The 24,335-nt window shown below is 39.7% G+C and overlaps 1 protein-coding gene across 3 annotated transcripts in view; it reads left to right on the plus strand.

Moving 5' to 3' along the window:
- Positions 1 to 24,335, plus strand: part of PLPPR1 (phospholipid phosphatase related 1) — a 582,239-nt gene that overhangs the window by 467,709 nt on the left and 90,195 nt on the right. For all 3 annotated transcript variants that reach the window (XM_044386778.3, XM_057313626.1, XM_026506124.4), the window contains one exon: positions 42 to 151. In XM_044386778.3, coding sequence (XP_044242713.1) covers positions 89 to 151 — 63 coding nt within the window. In that variant the 5' untranslated portion in view covers positions 42 to 88. The remainder of the gene's footprint in view (positions 1 to 41; positions 152 to 24,335) is intronic.

Below are 24,335 nucleotides of genomic sequence, written 5' to 3' on the forward strand. Positions count from 1 at the left end.
AACATGTGGTTCTTACACCAGGTTACCTATTTCTGTTTCAGCCTGGAGACAGTTGGAGACGCTGCAGCCTTGCTACATGGTGTAAGAAATGGCTGTAGGAAACAACACTCAGCGAAGTTATTCCATCATCCCGTGTTTTATATTTGTTGAGGTATGTGCGTTTGCCTTTACGGACAAATTGGAATAATAGTAGTTTTGATGCTGAGAACTTGGATTATAATGTAGAGTTATTTGACAAATTTTGATAGCACAAATATTGGTAGAGAATAAATTATGCAAAATGTTCCTTGAATGGGAAGCCATAGAATGAGAAGGTTCATCTATGGGGTACAGAATAATTGTGTTTTATTATATTCTTTTTATTTTCAGTGGTGACTTGAGTGTATTAATTATGAATGCAGCATTTTAGGTTGTTTTTTAAAAATAAGTATCATGTTTCAGGAATCAACAAACCAGTTGGTTTACAGATGATGTTAGTTGATGGACTTTTGCCTTGCAGCCCAAATAAAGAAAAAAAAATCTTAGAATTGACTATTTCCACGGGGTATTTTTCTTTAGTGGGGTATTGAGAGCTTGTGTAATGTGCAATTTCTTTTGGTCATTAATGATTTTGTTGAGTTGCTCCAAGTTTGTACCAACAAACGCTTCTCCAGCATCTTCTTGGTTAAACTTCTTACACCCCTTCCCCACTGTATCTCCCTCTCTATAACGTTTGCTATAGAGGAGACAAAGACATAGAAATTTTAGGAAGTCTGGAATGATCTGACGCAAAAAAAGAAAAAGCTAGCTACTCCAGGCCGTCTCAAAATAAGATGTCCCAGGACCAGCTGTAGCATGTTCTTGTTATGGGAACTTTTTGGCTGAATGTGGGAGGAACGTGCATGTTGGTCCACTTAATTACCTATGTGAAAACAGTCAACAGTTGAGGTGAACCACTAATTATATTAGCAAAAATGTACTTTCAGTACCTAAGTGTTTAAACATCTCTATGGATCAGCGCAACAATATTTTTATCTTCTACCTCTTGAAGTAACCTTAGCTATCTATATAGTCTGTTGGGTGATTTTGAGCATTCTGATTTTTGACCAAATATATTTTTGGCTGATCCTTGAGTTTCACCTTACAGACATCCTTTGGTAGTTTAGATGAACAAGTATTACTTGATTTATTTTCTGGTGATATGTGTGAACCTGTTTGTATTGCAGAATTAGGTGGAAATAGGACATTAACCTGGGACAGAGATGTTAATAAAAGTCAGGATACGTATAGACTCAAACTATGTTGAATCTCTGAAAGGGTAAATGAAGAGCTCATCTCTCAACAGAAACACATATTTCTTAATACTCTTCCTTTAACTTGACCCTTTAACTTGTTGTACCTAATACTCTTCCTTTAACTTCCTTTATTCTTGCTTCTAAGGCCAAGAATAACTCCATTCAGACAATAACTATACCTTATGTATATCATGGGTTCTAGTTACTATTGTTCATATCGAAAGTATAATGAGGGCAAAAGAGTCCTTTCTCATGCTGCTCATGGGGAAGAGGGGAGAAGCCTGTGGCACCGTATCTGTCTTTCAACGTTAAAATCCTTTTTCTTTTGTTGTAAGAAAAATAAATTTGTAAAGTAAGCTGGGGAAATTAGAGAATAAGTCATCTGTCATTATCTTTATCCTCCTGGTAGCAATTTTATTTTAAATTTTCCTGAAAATCGAACAGGAGCCAAACCTCAAAGTAAGAGGTTTAATTTATTGCTGGAAGGTCTATCTCTGAAGATTTTCAGCTCTCTAACATATGAACGATGAGCTGACTGGTAGAGCAAGCAGAAAGAGACATAAATCAATCTTTCTGTGTCTTAACCTGGAACAAATATAAATATAAATATAAAAATCTGGGAGAGGAAAGGTAGTTTATTCTTTTTCTTAATGCATTGTCAATTTTATTTTGCATGGAAGTTAAAGGTACATCAGGTGTACAATTTAATGATTCAACACTTACAACACCTGGTGCTCATCACAAGTGCACTTCCTAGTATTGCACTGTCCGTTAACGAACTGGAATTTAAATTAAAACATTTTTTAAAAAAAAGATACATCAGTGACTTCTCTCAGATATAGGCAGGAGAAGGAAAAAGAGGAAGTAAAGTAAAATAAAGTAGAAATTGAGAGGGGAGGAGGTCTATTTCAAGGTGGCTTTCATGATTCTGCTGTATTTCATCTGTCAAACACTGTCGCATTATTTACAATACCCACAATATGATAACAACCCAAGTGTCCATCCGTGGATGAATGGATAGAGAAATTGTGGAGTGTACACACAATGGAATATTCAGCTATAAAGAATGAAATCTTGCAATATATGACAATATAGACAGAACTTAAGGGCATTATGCTAAGTGAAATAAGTCAGAGAAGACAAATACTGTATGATCTCTCTTATACGTGAAATTAAAGAAAAAAACCCACTAAGTTCATAGATATAACAGGTTAGTTGTTGGTGGGAGTGGGAAAAATAGGTAAAGGGGGTCAAAAGGTAAAAAAGAAAGAGAAAGAAAGAAAGAAAGAAAGAGAAAGAAAGAAAGAAAGAAAGAAAGAAAGAAAGAAAGAAAGAAAGAAAGAAAGAAAGAGAAAGAAAGAAAAAATTGGGCGGGGAGGGGCAGAGGGAAAGGAAAAGAGAGAATCTTAAGTAGGCTCCACGCCCAGTGGGGAGCCTGAGGCCTGGCTTGATCTTAGGACCCTGAGATCATGATGTGAGCCGAAATCAAGAGTTGGATGCTTAACTGACTGAGCCACCCAGGCAACCCCAAGTTTTTTTAATTAAGAAAAAAAACTTTTAAATATTTCTTCTGAGTTGGGCAACAAAACTTTGAATGAAATCCAATTGGGGGTGGAGGAACAAAACAAAACAAAAACACACTTACTGTTTACCTACATTATGCCAGGTATTAAAATGGGAATATCCAAAAACTTGGTCAAAAATAACATGGTTAAAATATCAATTTGATCAGTGAATATCTTTTCACTATTGCTTCTTAATTATGAAATAATTCAAACAGAGAAAATAGAACAGATACCCCTGCACCCACCATCAAAACCAAATCTTAAAATTTTGCCATAGGTGCTTCAAGTATTTTTTCAAGGAAAATAAAACATTACAAATATGGCAGAAGTCCTCCTGTCCTGGACCTGGAAGGAACTGTATCTGTGAAACTGGAGGCTTTATTCCCCTGTATGATTCTCATTCATATTTTCATATTTTCCCTACATGTCCACATGTTCATAATTCATATCTTAGGGAGATTTTACATAAATGATACCATATTGAACTTTCCTTTTGCAACTTGCCTTTTCATTCAGCATTCTGTTTCTGAAATTTACCCAGATCATCTGAAATTTATCCGGATCAGCAATGCATTCCTTTTAAATTGTTGCATTTTATCTCATTGCGTGAATACACTTAGTGAGAAACAGTTTGCTTGGTGGTGGTTGTTGTTGTTGTTGTTGTTTTCTTAACACTTATTTTACTCTTGCAACTTTCTTTTGCAGAAAACATTCTTTTTTTCAGTCTCCATGTCCATGTGTGCAAGAGCTTCCCTTGGATTGACTCCTAGCAGTGGAATTGCTGGGGCATGATTACATTTTCCAGTTGTTTGCTTCAGTATAAGAACAATATTGGTATTTTTGTATCTGTTTACTCTAGGAAACTTCGTTAAACTCTTTGTTTTAGGAGTGTGTCTGTGTATTAGATTTTTTTTCAGATAGTCATATCATCTGCAATTAGTAGCACATTTGTTTCTTCCTTTCTGATTATTATGACTTTTTCTAGTTTTTTGGCTTTGGTTAAGACCTCCAATGTAATGTTGGATAGAGGCAGAAGTAAAAGACATCCATGCCTCATTGCTGACTTTAAAGAGAATATATCAGGTGTTCCTGCATTAAGTTATAAATATGGACTTTCATCCTTTTTTCTTATTTTTTTTCCCCCGTTCTCTGCCTTCTAGAGGAGATTACTTCATTTGTTTTACCCCCCCTTATGTTGTAAATTATAGATTCTATTTATTTTGTTTGTTTCAAGTTTTTATGTAAATTCCAGTTAGTTAACATACAGTGTAATATTAGTTTCAGGAGGGGAATTCAGTGATTCATCACTTACATACAATACCCAGTGCTCACGAGTGCCCTTCTTAATACCCATCACCCTTTTAACTCAACCCCAGCCACCTCCCCTCCAGCAACCCTCAGTTTGTTCTCTAGAGTTAAGTCTGTCTTATGGTTTACCTGTTACTGTTTTTTTCCCTATGTTCATCTCTTTTGTTTCTTAAATTCCAGATATAAGTAAAATCATATGGTATTTATCTTTCTCTGACTGACTCCTATTCTTTTAAAGCTTCCTCTTTTAAATGTATAAACATAACAAACAATAAGATTAACCAATAGCTATTTGCTTCTCTTAAACAATAATGTTCTTAAGTCATTTTGAGATCTTGGGTGTCATTCTTGATTTTTATGTCTTCCTTAAATTTTTTCACTAATGTTTCAGTCCTGACTCCTTTGAATTTACCCACATATTCATTTTCTTTGCTCATCATTCCTCCCTTTATTCCTCTCCTTCCTTCTGGGTTTAATTTCCTCATGGAACTTTCAGCATGGGTCTAGTGAATTGTAAGCATTTGTAATATTTACCTGAAATAGTCTTTATATTATAATTAATGTGGAAAGGTGAATTCTGAATTGAACAGTTTGTTCTCCACCCTCAGAATTTCCAAAGTGTTAATCCATTTCCCTCTGTGAAGACCTTTATTACTGTTCTTGATAGGTAATCCACATTCTGTCCAGTAGCTTTGACATTTTTCTCTTTCCTTTGATGGTCTGTAATTTCGTATATGTCTAGGTGTGAACTTTATATTGCCTAGAACTTATTTTATATCTTGGGTATGAAAAGTCATGTTTGTATCAATTCCATAAAAGTCTCAGGCATCATATCTGCAAATATTCTCGCTCCTCTGTGCTCTATGTTCTCTTTCTCTATTCAATATGTACGATCTTCTGTCTTTCTGTATTACATGTCTCTTAACCCTCTTGTTTTTTAATTTCTAGAAGTTCTATGTGCAAAAATCTGCCTATTTGTATAGTGTCCCCATGCTTACATTTTCATTTTTTATATCCTTTCAGATTATTCTGTTTTCTGAAATTCTTGGTATTCTAATCCTCCTGTATGTTGTATCTGCCATCTCTAGTTCATGGTGGATTGTTTACTTGTTTATTTTTGTAATTTTTTGGCTCATTGTTTAGCAGAGCTTGCTTCTTCTATAGGATTCACGTGCGCGGTAGATTTTAAGAGTATCTCTTAGGAGGGCTTTTGCATGTATGTTTCTCTTGGGTTTAGGCTTCTCTATTCAGAACCGAAACTTGGCAATACCAAAGTATAATTAGCTGAAGTTCACCTTCCTTGTAGTCTTCCTATGCCAGCAGGTGGATTTATAGAGAACATTCTTTCTCTGAGTGAAAAGCAAGGTTCAGGAATGCCAGCTTTTATACTCCAGTCCTCACATCCTGTCCCCATGGACATGAAAACCCAAACCTTGTTACTGAGTTGGACATGTACCCCTTTCTCTACACCAGTCCGGGTCCACTATATCATCAGTTTATTGGGTTACCACTCTTATTTTCAGTACCCTTTTCAATTCAGCTCATTTATGAATGAAAAGAATAAAAATACAGGCAAGCCATTGCTTGTAGATGTTCGCAGTGGAATGTTTTCATTTCTCTTTGTTCCATGAATGTGTACATTCACTAAACACTTACTTAGTGCCTAGTCCTCCCCCCATGGCATTATGTGTTTTGCCCTTTTTGCATACTCTACATGCTAACCAGGCTTCTGTAACTTGAATCTCATCAAGTATTTCTTAGAGCCAGGATTGCTGGGCCATGCTTCACGTGTGTGGGGGATGGAGGATGGAAATGCGAGCACGTAGTGTGCATAGTGGAGCACCGATGTACATTTTCTTGGTGGTATTTTAACTATGTGAACAGAGAATTTTAATCGGGAGATGTTTTACTTGTGGTAGTTGGTGAGGTGAGTACATACCAGTCAGCTTCTAAAAATTCAAAAGTGATGACCAAGGAAGAGGCTGCCTGGGACCCATACAGAATGCTGAACTGGAAGTAGAGAAATGCCCTGACCAAGCAGCATGCAGCGCGGAAGGTCTCATGGTGGTAATGAGTCAGGAGAGCATTGCTCTGAGTAATCCCTTGCTGTTACCAAATAGGAACTAAGATGTCACTGGAGAGAGAACAAAGTTTGTAGATGAGGAGAGTACATATAGAAGATAATGGGCTGAAAGAGAGGGGATCAACAGTGAGAGGGCAGCCAAGTGCATTGAGAAGCATGATTTGTAATGGGCAACACAGGTGCTTCCAGAAACCAAGCCCTTGAGTGTTAGATAATTCAGGAAAATGTCTCTTTTGGACATCTCCCCGTGTCTGCTAATCCTTAAAGTGTACTTGCCACGCTGGCCAGAGCCTCTTCAATGTCACTGACAAGTGAATAGTGATTTTTAAGGGCGAGAATATAAACTTTCCTATCACCAAGAGTGAAATCCAGAATTACTAAAATTCAAGATGGTCCACGACAAAATTTCTAACCCACAGCTTTCAGCTCTTACCAGATCTGGTTCTACTGGAGTGAGTGAGAAACAGCGAATGCTGAGCTAGACAAAAGCTGAAGAAAGAGGCAGCAGGAAGAGCAGAAAATTAACAACTTTTAAGTGAACATGGGGACATCTACTTTTGCATCCTCATTTTTACTCCTTGAAATCAATAATATGAATTTGTGGTGAGGATAAAGGTACTTACCACAAACTACCTAAGAAGTAAAAAATAGTGATCAAAATAATCAAATATTCGCTGTGCGATTTTCATCCTTAGTCCTTTTTTTTCCCTTTCTTGTCTTCCTCCTTCCTTACCTCCTCCTCTCTCTTGGTCTCTCAATATATTTCGGACCCCCTCTCCTGTCTTCCTGCTTTCCTTCCCTCCCATTTTCTCTCTTGTCATTTCAGCAACACCTCTCCCACTTGAGGATCAACAAAAGAGGACTTCCCTGAGGGGAAAACACACTCAAATTGGTGATAGAAGTATAATTTTTTCTCTAAAAATAAGGACATGTGCTAAGATCTCTCATGCTTCCCCCCAATCAATCAATGTACTTTTTCAAAATATGGAGATATTTTGGGTCTGAGCTATCCCTCTTGACAAATCTTTCCTGATACCAGTGGATTCTTCTCAAGACAGTTTCATTGCATTCTCTGTAAAATCATGAATAACTCAAACAGTCAAGTCTCTTTCAAATATATTCATGCTAACAGCAAAACTCTAAGTGGAGCTTAGCTTCCTCGGCAGACAATATTAAGTACCAGGAGTTTGGACATAATGAATGCAATTGTTGCTTGATATGTACAGATGTGACAGTTTTATCTTTTTGATGGTTGCTTGTACTTGCGATTTTTATTGCCTGTTTTGACAACTCATTTTTCTCAGCTGGAACCTACCAGGTGACTGTTATAAATGCCAGCCTGAAGATAAATAATCTCATGAAGTTCTTCAAGAACTTGATCGTTCTGAGTGTCTTTCTTCTCTGGGGCCGGAAGTGAAGGCATTGCTCATTATCATTTTGGGACGATGAGTGCTGTTTCTAGGCCTCTCTCCTTTTGTGTGCCTTGAACTTAAGAGTGAGTCTTGGCCTTGCTTTCGTCTCTTTACCTGCAGGTGCTAAGATTTAGCAGATCTGACCCCCTTGTTCCAGAGACTCAGATTGCAACTAAGATTTTTGTATTTAAGTCTCGTCTAGAACTTGCCAAGGAGAAAGTATCAAAATCTTATCCTTAGGCCTAGGTGGGGTACAAAGAGAAAGTAAGTCGATATGAAAGGCAGTGGGTTTGTATCTCAGCTTTGCCATTTACTGCTGCTGTAGCCTCGGACAGCTTCTTTGGACCTCAGTTGCTTTACCTGTGAAATGAAAACAAAAAAACAAAAAAACTTCTTCTTGGGCATTTATTTGAGAAATATATGAGGTAATGCACCTGAAAGTACTTGCCAAGTAGTAAGTGGTTAATAGACACTAGCATAAAAATAATTAAAAGTTAATAGCTCCTATCTAATGTAAAACACATACAAAACCAACAAAGATGAAAAGCAAAGCTAACCATACACACACACAGACACCCTGACCCTTAGAGAGTTTAATATGGCAGTTTAACCCCCAGATGTGCAACATTGCTGGGCTTCAGGGGATGAAGTTTAAAAAAAAAAAAAATATATATATATATATATATATATATATTAAGATATTACTGGATAAGGTTTCAAACAAAGCAATGAAAAATCTGTTGGTCTTTTAAATTGCAATGACAAATATAAGTTACAAAGTACTTTCCTGTACTTTTTCTTATGTAATCACCACTTTTTTTTTTTCTTTCTTTTTTTTTTTTTTTTATTAATAATGATTTTTTATTATATTATGTTAGTCACCATACAGTACATCCCCGGTTTTCGATGTAAGGCTCGATGATTCATTAGTTGTGTATAACACCCAGTGCACCATGCAATATGTGCCCTCCTTACTACCCATCACCGGTCTATCCCATTCCCCCACCCCCCTCCCCTCTGTAGCCCTCAGTTTGTTTCTCATAGTCCATAGTCTCTCATGTTTCATTCCCGCTTCTGATTACCCCCCCTTTCTTTATCCCTTTCTTCCCCTACTGATCATTCTAGTTCTTATGTTCCATAGATGAGAGAAATCATATGATAGTTGTCTTTCTCTGCTTGACTTATTTCACTAAGCATTATCTCCTCCAGTGCCGTCCATGTTGTAGCAAATGTTGAGAACTCATTCTTTCTGATTGCTGAGTAATATTCCATTGTATATATGGACCACAACTTCACTTTGACTAGTGTTTGCCGTATGGAACAAAAGGACAATGCCAACATTTAGGTATCTCTTATTTTTCACAGTATCAAAATACCAGTGTTGATTTTAAAGAGAAGATATGGTTGCCATCACCCTTCATCTTTGTCCTCAGGTGCTCTTCCAACTGAATGAGGGTTCCTCAGTTCTACAGCATTGAGTTTCAAATTGGATGTTTGGGGATCATGGGCCCCATTAAAATAAATTACCTTCGGGGAAGGGAAGTTAGAACTAAGAAACTAGATCTGGCTCCGGAGGACAAAAGATCAAGAGAGGAGGAGATATGGTTCTGGGGGGAATCAGATGGTTGGACTCCAAGGGAAAGACTAGGAGCTGCGCCTGGGACCCTTCCAGTCCCTTCTATCTGAAATCACTCCCACCATACGCTCCTCCTGTTTTCCCTACTGGTTCTACTCCTTCACTCACCTGCCCTTTCAAAGATAGTAAAATGCCCAACCTGACTCTGGGGGAAAATACAAATCTCTAATAAGTGTAAGAAAAGATGTGCAGTCTCACTGGTGATCTAAAAATGGTAATGCTAGTAACTATAAAATATCATGGAAGGATTTTGAATAGGGCAGGGATGCGGTCAGAATGAGAGCCACTTTGCTCTTGTTAGCATTCTAATGAAATACACAACTCTCTATATATCTCAGCATCTAAGTTATACAGATTTCAGATTTTTTTAAATATGAAAATACTGTTATGATACCATTAACTACACACCATATTTGACGTTTGCATGGTATATTCTATTAGAGAATTGAGTACTGATAATATCAATAGGATAATATCGACCCTATACAATAGGGATATGTCTTCACATTTTAAATTTCAAATGAAGAAACTGAGGTACAGAGAAGTTAATTGGCTTGCTCAAGGCCACATTGCCAATAGGTGTTAAAGTTGAGTTGTTGTTGTTGTTGTTTTTAAGATTTTTATTTATTTGACAGAGAGAGAGGCAGCAAGAGAGGGAACACAAGCAGGGGGTTGGGAGAGGGAGAAGCAGGCTTCCCTCTGATCAGGGAGCCCGATGCGGGACTCGATCCCAGAACGCCGGGATCATGACCTGAGCCGAAGGCAGACGCTTAACGACTGAGCCACCCGGGCGCCCTAAGGTTGGGATTTTAATTTAACATTACTTTACCTTATGTTCCTTCCACTGCATCTATGTAGGCATAATGATTGGTCTCATAGTCAGATAGAAGAAGTGAATCTTCTACAGTGGAGAACTAACATGGTTAGTTCTATTTGATAAATTCAGAGTCCAGAATTCAAACATGCAGCAATGTTGAAATGTGAATTTCCCTTTCTACAATATGCCATTCTTTCAGAGCTTGAAGAGTATTACAGATGGTCCCTGATTTACAGTGGTTTGACTTAGATCAGAATGCAAGATGATCCTATCTCACATATAAAAATATAATTTATAGGAATACTCACTTATAGAAGGAGGAAGTAGAAAATAGCAGTCTGTAGGGAGAGCAGCTTGGCACCGTGCACTAGATCTTCAAGACTTTGTATTCCCCTTGTGACCCCCCCAAAAGCACTCTTAATCTGTGCTATAGAAATAATCATGGATGTGACAGATTTTGTGCAAGATGATTTACCATTAAAATTGTGCATGGTGGAAAAGGAAAGCCCCTACTATTAAACTTATAGGGGGATTTAAAAATTTTTGTCCATTCAGAAAGTACAACACTGCATCCCTAAAAATGATATTGTAGAAATATATTTAATGCCATGAAGAAATATTCAGATTAGATAAGAAGATGAGTGAGAGGGGTGTAGGTTCAAAACAGTATACAATCAGAGTCTACGTGGGCTTCACCAGACTGTGAGTGTAGACGACAGTGACATTATCAGTAAGAACCAAAATCGCACTGTCTGGTGCTCACAGCTGGTAACCACGGATTCCAGCAGCCCCAGTCTTCGCTACCAACCGCACTCACGAAGCAGCCTTTGGCTCTTGTTACCCAGAGAACTAGAGAATTTACATCCACTCCGGCCGGTGCGTATCCATTTCCTTAAGCAAAGAAGCCACATACAGGTGCCTCACCCTGCCATTGTTAACATGGTTCACACTGGGGATGCTGATATCTGAGCCACTGTTATGTTCTCTACACTGAGGGTGGGAAGGAGCCCTGCTCTCAAACTCACCATCTCATTTCAGCACCTGAGCATTAGTGGGCTGCTGCTGGGTCTTACGTTTTGGGCTACAGCCCTTCTGTTCACCGGACTCAGATGTGAATCCATGTACTTGTGGAAGGACCAATACCTACGGCAGGCACACCCGTCTCCTCAACCCTAACTTGCCTTCCATTTTCTCCATGCAGATTAATTCATGGTTTTGGGGACTGTCAGCCTCACCAAATTCTCAGACATGTCAGGTGTGGTAGGGTCATGGCAATAGACAGTGCAGCTTCCAGCCAGATAATCTCTCTATTCAGATACTGCAGACCAGATGTAAAATACGATGCCCTTCTGGAAATATGTGTGGGTACCTATATAACTGTATGCCCAGGAAAAAAAAAGAGGTATGCATAAAAAACCGTGTTCATTTCTGGGCATTGGGATTAAATGTGTATTTTTTTGCGTGGAACCTACTTACTTTTTCCATCAGAAAAAATGAAATAACTGCTTTTTAAGATTACACTAAGTTATTAATATGTGTAGTGTAAAGTACAGAATTCTTTATACAAAGATAGAAACTGGTTACTACTTCTTCTGTAATTTGAAAATTCCTTATATTCACAAAAAGTCCAAAGTCTCACATCATTTCTCAGAGTGGAATTAATTGAAACAATAGTGAGAGTTGCTTTTTCTAACACTTGATTATTTTTTATAACATATACTACGTGGATTTCACCAACACCAAGCCTTAGGGGGCATAACTATAAATAATTATAATCATGCTTTAATTATTGGTCTTGTTTAGGAAAATATCTTCGAGTGCTCTGAATTTCTTCCTTGTGGTTATAGGTTGATATATGGAATTGTTCACTATATAAAATAATGATCTTATTTTCAGTTTTAAAACTGTCTTTTCTACACATATATTAATGGAACTGTTTTTTTCTACTCAACTGGGAGTTCTGGCCAGAGTGTCCACCCGTGGTTCTCAGGCTCTTTCGTGCATGTTTTATCAGTGGAATAAATATAAGCCCCATTCCCACCCCCATGCACCACGACCTACAACATCTCTCCCCATGGTTGATGATAAAGGTATAAACCTTTAGTGCAAAACAGGGATTAAGATCACTTATGCAAATGTCCCTTGTTTCAGATAAGATAACTGAGATTCAGAGAGGTTAAGTGACTTGTCTGAGATCACACAGCTGGTTATTTACTGAGTTGGCAACCAGACCTGTAACTCTTGACCCTGTCATAATCAATAGCAAATTAGTTATTCACAGCCAAATGATTTCAAACGCAGAAGCTATAAACATTTGGAAATAATTTTTATACAAGAACAATTATATAATGTATAATGTGGTCTATCTTAATATACTTACTACAATATGAGGAGGAGCCTTCAGGAATAGTAGAGCCCAAAGCCTACAAAGATTCTGTAAATGCCCTGACTCACCTTTGGAAGGGGTCAAGAAAACATCCCAGAGGAAGATCCTTTTACACCAATACCTAAAGACTAGTGAGGCAGTACTCAAGTGAAGGAGTAGGCTCGTGGGAGGAGTGCTCCGGGAGGGAGGGGCAGCTTGGCATGGGCCAAGACCTGAGAAGGTACCAAAAATGTGAAGAGCTGCGAGAGTTTTATTAAGGCTAGAGCTTAGAGGATAAGACAGGAAGTAGTGACAGGAGACTGGTGAGGTAGGCAGAGGCCAGGTGGAGAGATACCTTGCAGGCCACAGTAAGCAGTTTATCCTCAGGGTTTTGAGAAACAAGAGTGCTTCTGGATATTTTAAGTTTATGCCTCCCCTGGTGATATGAAATGGCAGGGAAGTTGATGAGATCCTAGTGCCGCAAAGAGGAGCCATGAGCTCAGGTTTTCACTATTTACAATAGACACCCTCTCTCCCCAGACTAGCCTCCTTAGTGACCAACAGGTGTCATAGCCCTCGGGCCCAGAGTGCCCACGCTCCCTAATATGTAATAGATTAGAAAAATGTGAAAGGGACTGCAGTGTTGCAAAACTTCTGAGTGTAGAAAATGTCCTTCAGAATTACTGTATCACCCTTTACTGTAACCCAGGAAACTTTGAAAAAGATAGTCGCAACCATTGGTCTCTCTTTGAAGTTTCCCCGAGCAGTACTGGTTTAGATGCTGGTTTCCTGTAGTAGAGGTTTGAAGACAGTTTTTCCCTAAGATACCTGAGCAGCATATGTAAGTACAGTGACTTTGTTTTCTGTCCCTATGTCAACTCTTGCACCCTGTTTTCCTCATGGGTTCACTCCTGCTCATCGTGTCGTGTGTCGGAAAAGTACGGTCTCTCTAACGGAAGGGCATCGGAACATTGTGCTGCTGACCCATGGTCACTTGGATGTATCCATATTTAAAGTGGCTTTCCAGAGTTAGACCTGTGAAGTGCTAAGCCATGCATATGCTCATTATATTCTCTTTATGAACAACAGCTTATATTTGAAAAAATGGGACATAGGAAAGTAAAGTCCATCTAGAGCCAAGTTAGAGACTTTTCTCTCTGAGACACGGATTAGCTGACATGGGGATGGCCTCACTAGGGCAGTATCTTCACAGTGTAGCCTGAGGACCCCCTGCTTTGAACTGATTGGAGTGCTAGTTAAAATTCAGATTCCTGAACCCAGCCACTGATCTTAATCAGAATGGGGGAGAGAGGTGAAAGAGACACATTTTTCTCGGTTTTTCAGGTCATTCTTATGTGCAGTAAAGTTTGAGAACGAAATAAAGCAGTTTGTGTGTTCACACCAATAAAGCAGTTTGTGTGTTCACACCGATAGACCCAGTTTAGCAGGTGCTGGCAGTACCCTGCCCATTTGCCCTAGATCTGTCCCGACGGCTCTAGCATACAGTCCTGAACAAACATGCAGTTTCTCTCTTGTCTGTCCTCTGGATGGGGCCGTTCTCTACCTGTAGAAGCATGCTAGACCTAACAAGTTGAGTAGCCATGATTGCCGAGATACTCCCAGTGACCCTTGACCTGTGAAGAAGGAGTGATGGTGGATGAACTGTCCTCAGTGGGACCATTTTGAAAGGAGTCTGATATACTCTCGGAGAGGTCTCCGGCAAGGGAAAATGCCTGTAGTTGTCTGTAGTAATAACCTACTCATTAATATACCTTTATTGGCTTTCCTCCCTTCCTTGGTTTCCTCCCCCCACCCCCGAATTCCCCACCCCTGCTCCCTCCCGCTGCTTCCTTCCCTGTTCCCTTCCCCACTCCCCCACCTGCTTCCTGAGATCATTTCACCAATACTCTGCTTGCCCCCACATCATTGTCTCAAGATCCACTTTTGGGGGGAGGAGGGGTGATGCAAACTAAAGCAGAGAATATATATGAAGTAGAAAAACTTTATTCCAAATTAGAGGACAAGACTTGAAGAATGGAGGGCTAAAAAAATTTTTAAAGAGATTTGATGAAGGAGATTTTATTAAATCTGCCCAATTAAAATTGAGTCAATTTAGGCAATTTTTTCCTACATTGTCTGCTGTCATTTCTGTGTGGGTGTTCATCCTTCTATGAAATCTGATGTGTTCAACATCCTTCCCAAAGAATGCCAATCACTTGATATGAAATCCTGCAGCTTTTCCTTGAGGAAAAAAAAATCTTCAGATTTTCTGGAGATGAATATTAATTTTGTATATACACATGGAATTTAGATAACTTAGGAATTAATTTTCTTTTGATAATAGACAAAAATACTGGTTAGCCGAAAAAGGGTGGGAGTATTTTAAACCATTATTTTCCCAGGAACTACATGTTATTTCACTAAGAATTTCAACTGTATGTTACTAAAATATAAGTTCCTCTCAGCTGACAGTTGTTTAAAAGCATCTTCAGCATCTCCTAAGACAAACACTTTGAAGCTGAAATTTGGTGTCTTTCTTTTCAGCTCTAAAGGAAGAAAACATGGTATTTTTGGGAAAGGTTTAGATTTGAGGGTTTGACAAAATAGCTGTGTCACCTTCAGCAAATTACTGAACATCTCCAAGTTTCCGTTTTCTCGTCTATTAAAGGGTAGTAGTAATAATAATAATAATAATGCCTGCTTCACTAGGTTGTTTTGAGGATTAAATAGAGTTTTTAAGGCTCCTAGCACACGGCACGTAGCTACTCACCACTCATTAGCTCACATGACAACCCAGCTAGAAGCGTGCACCATGACAAAGCCAGTATTTTATCAGTTCAGGAATGCTCTCAGGGTTTTTTTCATGTATTTTTATTTAACTTGCTCTATTCTGTCATCTTTGTTCAGTAACTGTCTTGGACCGAAGGAGCATTATCTATAGAATTCTCTGTTGCCACTGTCCGTGACCTGCGAACATTCGGCTGACTTTGGCACGGCCACTAGCTCAAGTGAAAACTCAAATGACTGACTTGTCAACCTAATGACATGTGCAAAATTCAACTGTTTTTTTCTTTCTGCAGAAATTAGTCTGTTTTCACAGAACTGAATAAAAAGACAAATCATTTTGACATCCTTTAAACACGAGATGCAAAATAGCCAGTGCACCTTGTCCAACCAGTTTGGGGGTTTATATGCCTCTCCTTGCCCCTAAAAAACAGGCTGGGTTATATGAACGTTTTCCTTTTGGACTGATCCTTCACGCTTGCACTGTATGGACAATGGCAAGTTCTCTGACACTAGTTCCAAGTGAACTCAGGACTTCGGTGGTTCATTCGATGTGTGTAATGTCACCACTTAGGCTGTTGCCTCTTTCCTGCTGCAGAGAATTTCATGTGAAGTTCTCAATGGCAAATTCCACTTTTCATTGTGCAAATATTTTATTAGTGAACATATTTTTATTGTATATATTTCTAATTTCCTCCCAAAGGACTGTCTTTCCTTGTCTTTCCTGTGGGGTTATGTATGTAGAAGTCTTAACACTCTCTGGAGGGCAAGAATGATATCTTTTTTACCTTCATATTTCTTGGTATCTTTTATAGAAAAATGGTTTGTTCAGAATATATGCTTGTCTTAGGTTGGATTCCTCCAGAAACAGACTCAAAAACAAAGATTTGAGTGCAAGTAATTTGAAAGTACATGTAGAGAGCAGGGAAATGGCGAAGGAGTGAAACTAATAGAGGGTGCAGTGAAGAGCAGGTGCCAATGTGGAGACCCGGGGTTCAGTGCTGTTGGAAACTTCTGGAAGGTTGCCTGGAATATGCCTCAGCGTTCCCCATAAGGAGGGAGAAAGTTGCAGTATTCATCCTATGGTAGCTGCATCGTTGTTTGAGGTTTAATGCAAGGGCATTGATTCCTGGGCGCTTTGGCCAGCCCTGTGTGCAGCCAGTGCTCTCTTGCGCCTCAGAAAACCCTCAGGCAGGGAGTGACTTTATAAGAAAACAGTGAGGACTAAAGGACTGTGGGCAGGGCTTTGGCCACCTCTGCTATAACGCTTAATAAACTCTTATTGTACAGAATTGAATGGAATTTGCCAAGAGCTCTCAGAAAGAGCAAATGACCCTAAAACCTGAAATCGTTGATTTTTGCTCATCTTCTGCAGATACAGATTTTCAGCAGCATCAGCTTTCTCAGGACTGAATGATTTGGGAGTGGTGCCATTTACAAAAGCAGCAGCAGGGCAGATTTTCTTCTAACTTTGTCACACTATTGGTATGTGTTACAGATGGAGCAATAAAAGTACTCTTTATACTTCTTAAACTAAGCTATATGGGATCTCAGTGGAGACTTAGAGCATAAAGACTTCATGGTCCTTTGGAATCAGTGCTAGGCCAGAAGTCAGGGAGTTGGGGTTTTCTTCTCCCTTCTAGTGTGACTTCGTAGCCATGTGGTCTTGCAGAAATCCCTTTGAAACTTCTAGGCCCCGTTTTGCTGATCTGTAAAATACACAGATTGAACACTAAGGTTTCTTCCAACTTTGAGCAAGATTATCCTATGAAATAAGGCAGTGGGACTTGTATTTGTTATGCAGATCAAGTAGGGGTTAAGAGAAAAAGTACAGACTTATGTGTAAGTGCAAATACACACATTTATTTCTGTAACATTTGTAGGTATCTATTTATTCCGTAGTTACTCCAGAAATGAAAACACAATTTTTTACGGCATTCAGAATATATCCCTTCCAAATGATTATATTCCCCTGAAAGTGCATGTTTCCTTCTTCCACTTACAAAGGAGAATATATTTTCCATGTAGGATCAGAACAGGGAAAGGAATTTGATAAAGAGAATTATATCTTGTTTTTCTTGTGGCTGACATGATTAAGTGGTCTATAAAGAGGAACGTCTGTTGAAAATGTATGAAAGTAACCCAAGGTTGCTTCTCCGTGTGACGCAAGTTTCTCTTAATTTCCCATTTGTCTTCATATACTTGGCAGAATTATGCTAGTATAAAAAGACTCACTATCTCTTAATATTTAAAAAAAATCAACCTTGCAGGTTTTTTGTTTTGTTTTGTTTTTGATGATTCAGCCTGAGTGTTGTTTCATATCCTAAAAAATACAAGGTTTTATCATCAGTTCCCAAGAGGTAGAGTATTGTGTAAGGGGTAGTAGCAACTAGCTCAAACCCACTGGGGATTTGTGGGCTTACCTGTCCCAACCCCTATCTCTTTAACGACTTTACACCACACTACAAATAAGGAAAATCAGGTATTTCAAGATAAGGATAAAAATCATGTTGTAATAGATAGTCAAAGAGAAGAAAGATTCACATGCTAGACTAGCACTACCCCTAATTATCCCTGGCTCTGATCTTCCCACTTGGGTGGGAAATGCCTAGGCTTGGCTGATGCTCAGCTGAGGGTACAGAGTGTTATTAGCTCTGGTTTTGAGTTCCAGCCAAGTTTGTGGGCACTCGGCAGCTGCTGCTCCCAGGTACTGAGAAAGCAAAGCCAAGGCCAGGCCCTTCTGTTAGTGCTTTGCCATTGTGTGGACTGGTTCATCTCCCTGGAGACCAGCCCGACTCCAGATTGGGTCTTTAGGACCCTGCAAGTATTGAACAGCTTTCTGAGGCTCTCTACTTTCTCTAAAGGGCTCTACATTTTTCTTATTGTGCTAGTAGGAATGTCTGAGATCCCAATAGACCTTTGAGTCAAATCCAACTTTGGAACATTTTAATAACTGGGGACGCTTAAGTGTAGGAGTCTGTGCTCACCCCAGTTCACTCTAGTGTAGCAAAAATCAGAAAGTGGGTAGTGTTCAATTTTATCAGGGTCTCTGAAAGAAGTTTAGGTTCTGCCTTTTGGAGAGAAGGTCTGTGTGTGTATGTGCTGGGGGTGGGAAACAATATGGTAACCAACTTGAGCATTCTATGGTTTCTTGTGGATTTTATTTTAATAATTACAGTGCCAGTTTTGTAACCTTTAAGGTACTTATGTTTCTCACACTTTGATTTTCCATTGTCTGTCTCTTGATATATATATAGTTTTATTATTGTTTCTCTTTAGAAATTATCTTTCCTTACCCTCAAGGTCTTTGTGCAGCAGTTCTAAAACGTCTCACTAGAAGGGTTAGAAATGTAGATTCCTAGCTCCTTGAAGATTAGATTTGGAGAAGATAGTTAATTAGGAGTCTACACTCTGAACAGTTACCCCCCCGTGATTCTAAATGCAGTTGGCAGGTGGATCATCTTTGGAGAAAAACTGTTTTAGAGAAGCTCATCTGATAAACATTTTTGAAAAATCTCTTCCAAAAAGAGGCTTGTCAGTGCCAGAAATTATTTCTAAATAGAAGTAAATCATGGATAATTCTTTGTCATCTACAGGAAAATAGCCATTAGACATGGGATGCACACCCAAAGGTCATTGTTATTTGGGGCAGGTATTCATTTAAGCATTGTGTTTTATATTTCCACCTATTTTTTGATGTTTAAGCTCACATTGACAGTTCCCTTAGGACATGACAAATACAGCCACTTAAAAGGTCTGTAATATCATGAACTAGACTTAGACCTTAAAAGTGTTCAATCAGATATTTTACTTAACTAGCATCTGTTAAGTACATATTTATTGAAATTTTCCTGTGTGCTGAGCCCTATCCCTGCACGGAAGTGATGTCACATGTGACCTCTCCCATAAATGTCCCAGGAGGGTCCTGTACTGCTGGGCTGGTGTGAGATATATAGGCTCAAAGAAAAAGTTTTACTTAAATGAAGAGATGCTGTTTACTTAGTTGTACTCAGTTTAGGAATCATAAACTTTCCTACAATTGTGAAAAAGCCCTGTCACCTCGTAAGGAATCTCAACTGATGGCTGGAAGTGGGTAAGATAGTCATGGAGGTAGGGAGAGTGTGCCCACAAATTACACCAACATTTCCCCAGGGGTTCTGGAAAATATGAGAATTAAGGTCAACATGACTAAAGATGTGTAAGAACCGGACTGTTTCTTAAAAGTGACTGACAAGGTAGAAGGAGGTTTAAAAACTACTCATTTCTCTCTCTCTCTCTCTCTCTTTTTGTTTGTGCTGAAACCTGGAAACGTATAAAGACTACTGATTTGTAATGATTATCTGGAGGCCTTTTTAACTTAGTCTTTTGTCTGTACAACAAAAGACTACCTGTGAATGTCTGAATCCATACTCTGGGACAGAAGATAGTGGACCAGACTTGGCTGCACTTCAAATACACACACACACACACACACACGCACACACGCACGCATGCACACACACACAACATGTGATTTCAAGGCCCACACTCTTAACCTTCTGATTAACTTTCTAGAAGTTCACTTTGAGTACAGTTCTTAGCCAATACTGATTTTTGAGGAAGTAAATCTGAGGATGTTTAGTAAGGCACCTGCTGCTTTGACATATTAAACTGAGACTCCATTTGCTCCCTTCTGCAGCCTGAGCTTTCTCCTGGAGTTTATGTTCTCTGCTCTCTGCTTAGGTACCTTTTTTGTTCAGTACTTTGGTGATGCAAGCAGATTGTCCAAGGTTCTCTCGCTCTACAGCAAAGGCTCAAAAGTGGGAAGAAGGATAGGTGTAAACATGGGTTCTTTGCCAGCAGATAATCTTCTTGAAAGGGCTTGAATATGAACACTGATTCAGCTCCCAGCTATGACACCCAGGTTTTCCTGCTAAACTGTCACATGTCTAACTGTACATGGGCTGGTTATATTTTCCCTGTAACTACCACTAATACCTGGAGTTATTCTTTCCTCTAAGAACCCAGAGCTGCTCCAGGAACTCATCAGGGAAGGAGAGGGTCCTAGCATCCCTAGGTCTAGACCTTGGGGTTTGACATCCCCAGTAAAGGCATAAAGTGGACCACCAGAGCAGCCCCTCCATTGTCCACCCAGGACTTAGAGTGAACACAGCCCCTCCCCATTGGAATACCTCCAAAATTGACATCACCTATCTCCTTCTACTTACGTCGAGAGTATGTACACACAACAAATGCGTGTGTGCTAAAAGAGTTTTCCTCTGTGATTATTTGCATTATCTCGGTCATTTGTGAGATTATACTTTTTATAATCTATAATTATCTTAATTTTTGTTTGCTTTTTTAATTATGTCTCACTCAATAGACTGTAAGCTCCATGTATAACAAATATAATAAATATTGGTTCAGTGAATGATTAAAACCTCAAGAAAAATCTAAATATCCACCCCCCCTTCCTCTCACTTGTTCCTTTTATAAGAAATGAAGAAGAATGGAACAGAGAAGGAACTAGAAGCATTGGACCCCACTGACCTGCAGGGTTATTACAAGGGCTGCCTTCTACCCTTTACTGGTACCTAGATTGAGAGAATTGAAGAGAGTTGTCTTCATACCCTCTAATTCTTTGATTCAGGTTTTTTTTTCAGTGCTGTGGTTTCTGTCAGCTGTGGTGTGACAGTCTTCATACTCGAACAATTGGGCAGCATGCTTTCTTTTTTGGAACCTGCATACATTTTCAGAACATTGTTCTAGGGGCCTGAGATGGAATGATGGGTGATGAGGAAAAAGTGGGGGTAAGCATGGGTGGGTAGAACCAAGCTTCTACCCCTGATGCCAGCTTCAGCCTATGTGACATCCATCCAGTCCCATTCACCACCAATGGCAAATTCATCACAAATGGACTGTATCTCAGTATATGAAGTAATCAAATAATTCCTGAAGGAACCGTGATCAGCCTGGCTTGCCCTTCAGGAATTAGAAGAATTCTGAGCCTATGAATTTGAAAACAGAAGGAGCGCTCTTCAAAGGGGGAGGACAGAATACATATCCAGCAGTAGTGAGAGAACTAGGAAAACAATGAGGATGGGGGGAAGGACTTCCTAGAGTCTAAGGAGAGGTCCCAAATGGAAGGCTAATGGCCCTGTTCTACCTACAAACATATTTTGGGGGGTCACACACTAGTTTAACGGTCCAGAGACTTTACATGAAAATCCAAGTTCTGATAGCTCTTGAAAAATCGGAAGATCTGCTAACACTGGGATCACACCCCATAAGGCAACAGCTGGGGAACAGCTTCCCCTTTAAAACAGAGCATGGAGTTTTCTGTTAACAGTTTAGCAGGAAAACCTGGGTGTCATAGCTGGGAGCTGAATCAGTGTTCATATTCAAGCCCTTTCAAGAAGATTATCTGCTGGCAAAGAATCCATGTTTACACCTATCCTTCTATTACTATTACCTTATGTTCTCCCAACTTCACTCACTTATATTGGTGCTGGGAAGCTGCAAGATTCCAACTCTGGCCTGTGGGATAGATTTAGGATTTTTAAAGGGCCAGGATGCATTGGAGATTTCATCGGCAGGATGGAAGCGAACGGGCAGTCATTACCTGATTCCACTGGAGAGAACCGGGGGTTCAGAGAAGGTGTGCCCGAGCATCCTTAGCAGACACATGTGATCCGTGGAGAATGCCCCGTGCGCCTGAGCATCTGCCAACGGTTGAGCATTTCTTGGCAGTGGTAGTCGTGGGCTTTCCACCCCCTTGCAGTGGTTTTCTTTGTCAGTGCACGTCTTAGCTTTGCATTTCAGTCCATTTGTGCAGCTCTCTCTGTCAACCCTGGGACCTCTTTTGGACATTAGAGCTATTCTTTAATCTTTATACCTCAACCTTCATTTGTTCCAAGTGGCTAAGTATCTCTCTACTGGAAAATTTGCTTAGTCTCAGTAAATGCGTGTCTGTTATTAGTTCAGATTAGTTTTGCCAAATCACTGAATATAATATCCTTGGGGTAGAATAAATTAATACATTTGTAAAAGTAATTCCATTAAGTATTTTGCCACAGCAGTCAGAAGAAGGATATAGAAAATTTCAAATGAATCCTTTGGAGTGGTTTTCTAAAAGACCCCCACAAAGTCTAATTAGTTGTAAACTGTAATTTGGTACCTTTCACATTTACAGTGATAGATCTCTCTGACCACTACACCCCCTGTAGCAGCTCCCCATTTGGCCAAGCTAAAAAAAAAAAAAAGGAGGAACATCCAGGTTGGGCTTGCCACTTAATCTCTCTGTGCCTTTGTTTCTTCATTATCGAGCACACCTGTCAGAGCCTTGGGCAAGGGAAGAGGCTGCCCTCAGAGAAGCTCAGAAACAATAAAGAATCAGGCCTGTGGTTCTCAAAGGTCAGTCTCCAGCCAGTGGTATCAGCATCACATTGGAACTTGTTAGAAATGCAAATTCACAACTCCCACTCCAGATCTAATGAATCAGAAAATCTAGGGGTGGGCCCTGTAATCTGTTTAGCAAGCCCTCAGGTGATTCTGGCACAGGAACGTTTGAGACCCCATATTCCCTGTTCCACTTATAACAACTATACTGCAAGTTTCTTCACAATGCTTCCAAATAAGCTAAGGCTTGAGGTTCAAAGAGTCAGACTTTCTTCCTCTGTTTTTCCTAGCTAGTAGGTGTGTGTGCTTTGTGGGTGTTTCAGCGCGGGCATGTGATAGACAGGACCAACCTTTAAGGTCATTGTGGAGAAGAAACATCTGCTCTTTGTCTACCTCTCTGTTTAGGATTCTTTCTCAGATTTCTTGTGCATGTTCAGTCCACAGGCAAGCCCCTCCACAGCCCGATAATCTGTGCTTTTCCCCCTTACACAATCTCCTTTCCATTGTCTGTTGACCAGAAAGATAAGATCAACCAATTCACAATGAAGAATTTAGGTTTGGTCCAAACCATGAAGATGCATAAGGTAAAATCAGCAACACACTGGGAGCAGTTGGCAGTGCAATTTTCTTGGGGCCAAAGTGTTTGATTTTCACGTCCAATGAATGTTAAGAATCTGACCATTTCAGGTTTGTCCATTTTTTAGCTACCAACATAGTCCCTCTAGGAATTTCTACAAATGTGATTATTTTACCAGTGAGAAGTTTTAAAAGTAGCACATCAGTGCTCTTGTGGATCATGGCCTTGCTGATCTCATCATTGGCTCTGTCTTCAAGATGAACACGGATTCCTGCAGACTGTTCGATCACGCAGTGATTGTTAACCCAGCTATGCGCCCAGGAAGAGTGGAGCCTTAGGTGTGAAGGCTGAGCAGTACTTCCTGGGAGGATATGGGTTCATTTAGAACCACTGGAGTGTCCTTCAGATGTAGAATTATTTTTAGAATTTAAAAAACCAAATGTTAGGTACATTTGCTATGTCCTGATGATTGCTCTGAGTTGTGGTCATCAGCCATGCTTTGCTAGCAGCATGAACAATGGTTAGTGCTTCAGTGAAGTACACAGTGGCATTCTGCAGTAGGCAAAAGTGCCACTGGCTGGGAAGTGAAAGAGAGGAATGGTACGCACCTCACAGAAATTCATGTCACCTGCCCATGCTACTTCTACAGAGTGTTAAGGGTATCATCTGGGAAAAGATCAAGACGTGTAGATAATCCCGAGCTGCTCAGAGGCCTCTGGATCCTTCATCCAGGGGGCACAGGAGTTCCCTGGGCTCGATGGGGTTGGTGTGGAAAATAACTGGTGGTTAGGAACAGACAGGGCGGAGTAGTCTCCATCCCCACCCCACTCTCTGGAGCCCTCTGCAGGGGATCCCTTGACTTTGCTTCTTTCCTCCTCTTGTTCTGTATAATGGGTTTTGAGTTAAGAGGATTACAGTCCCCCATCACTTTTTCCCCAAATTTAACCTTGCATCATATGACTGTTACGAAATTTACATATTTCTGTTGGTCAGTGTTGTTTATAAAAAAAATAGAGAGGCACTTAATACCTAGAATTTGGAAGAAGAATGCAATTTTCTTGATCTTTACAGTGGAAGTTGGGCATCCTTCCATTTTTAATCTTAATTAAATTTAATTTTATATACTGGCTGTAATTA

This window comes from Ursus arctos, unplaced genomic scaffold (assembly GCF_023065955.2).
Source record: "Ursus arctos isolate Adak ecotype North America unplaced genomic scaffold, UrsArc2.0 scaffold_18, whole genome shotgun sequence".
Classification (NCBI taxonomy): domain Eukaryota; kingdom Metazoa; phylum Chordata; class Mammalia; order Carnivora; family Ursidae; genus Ursus; species Ursus arctos.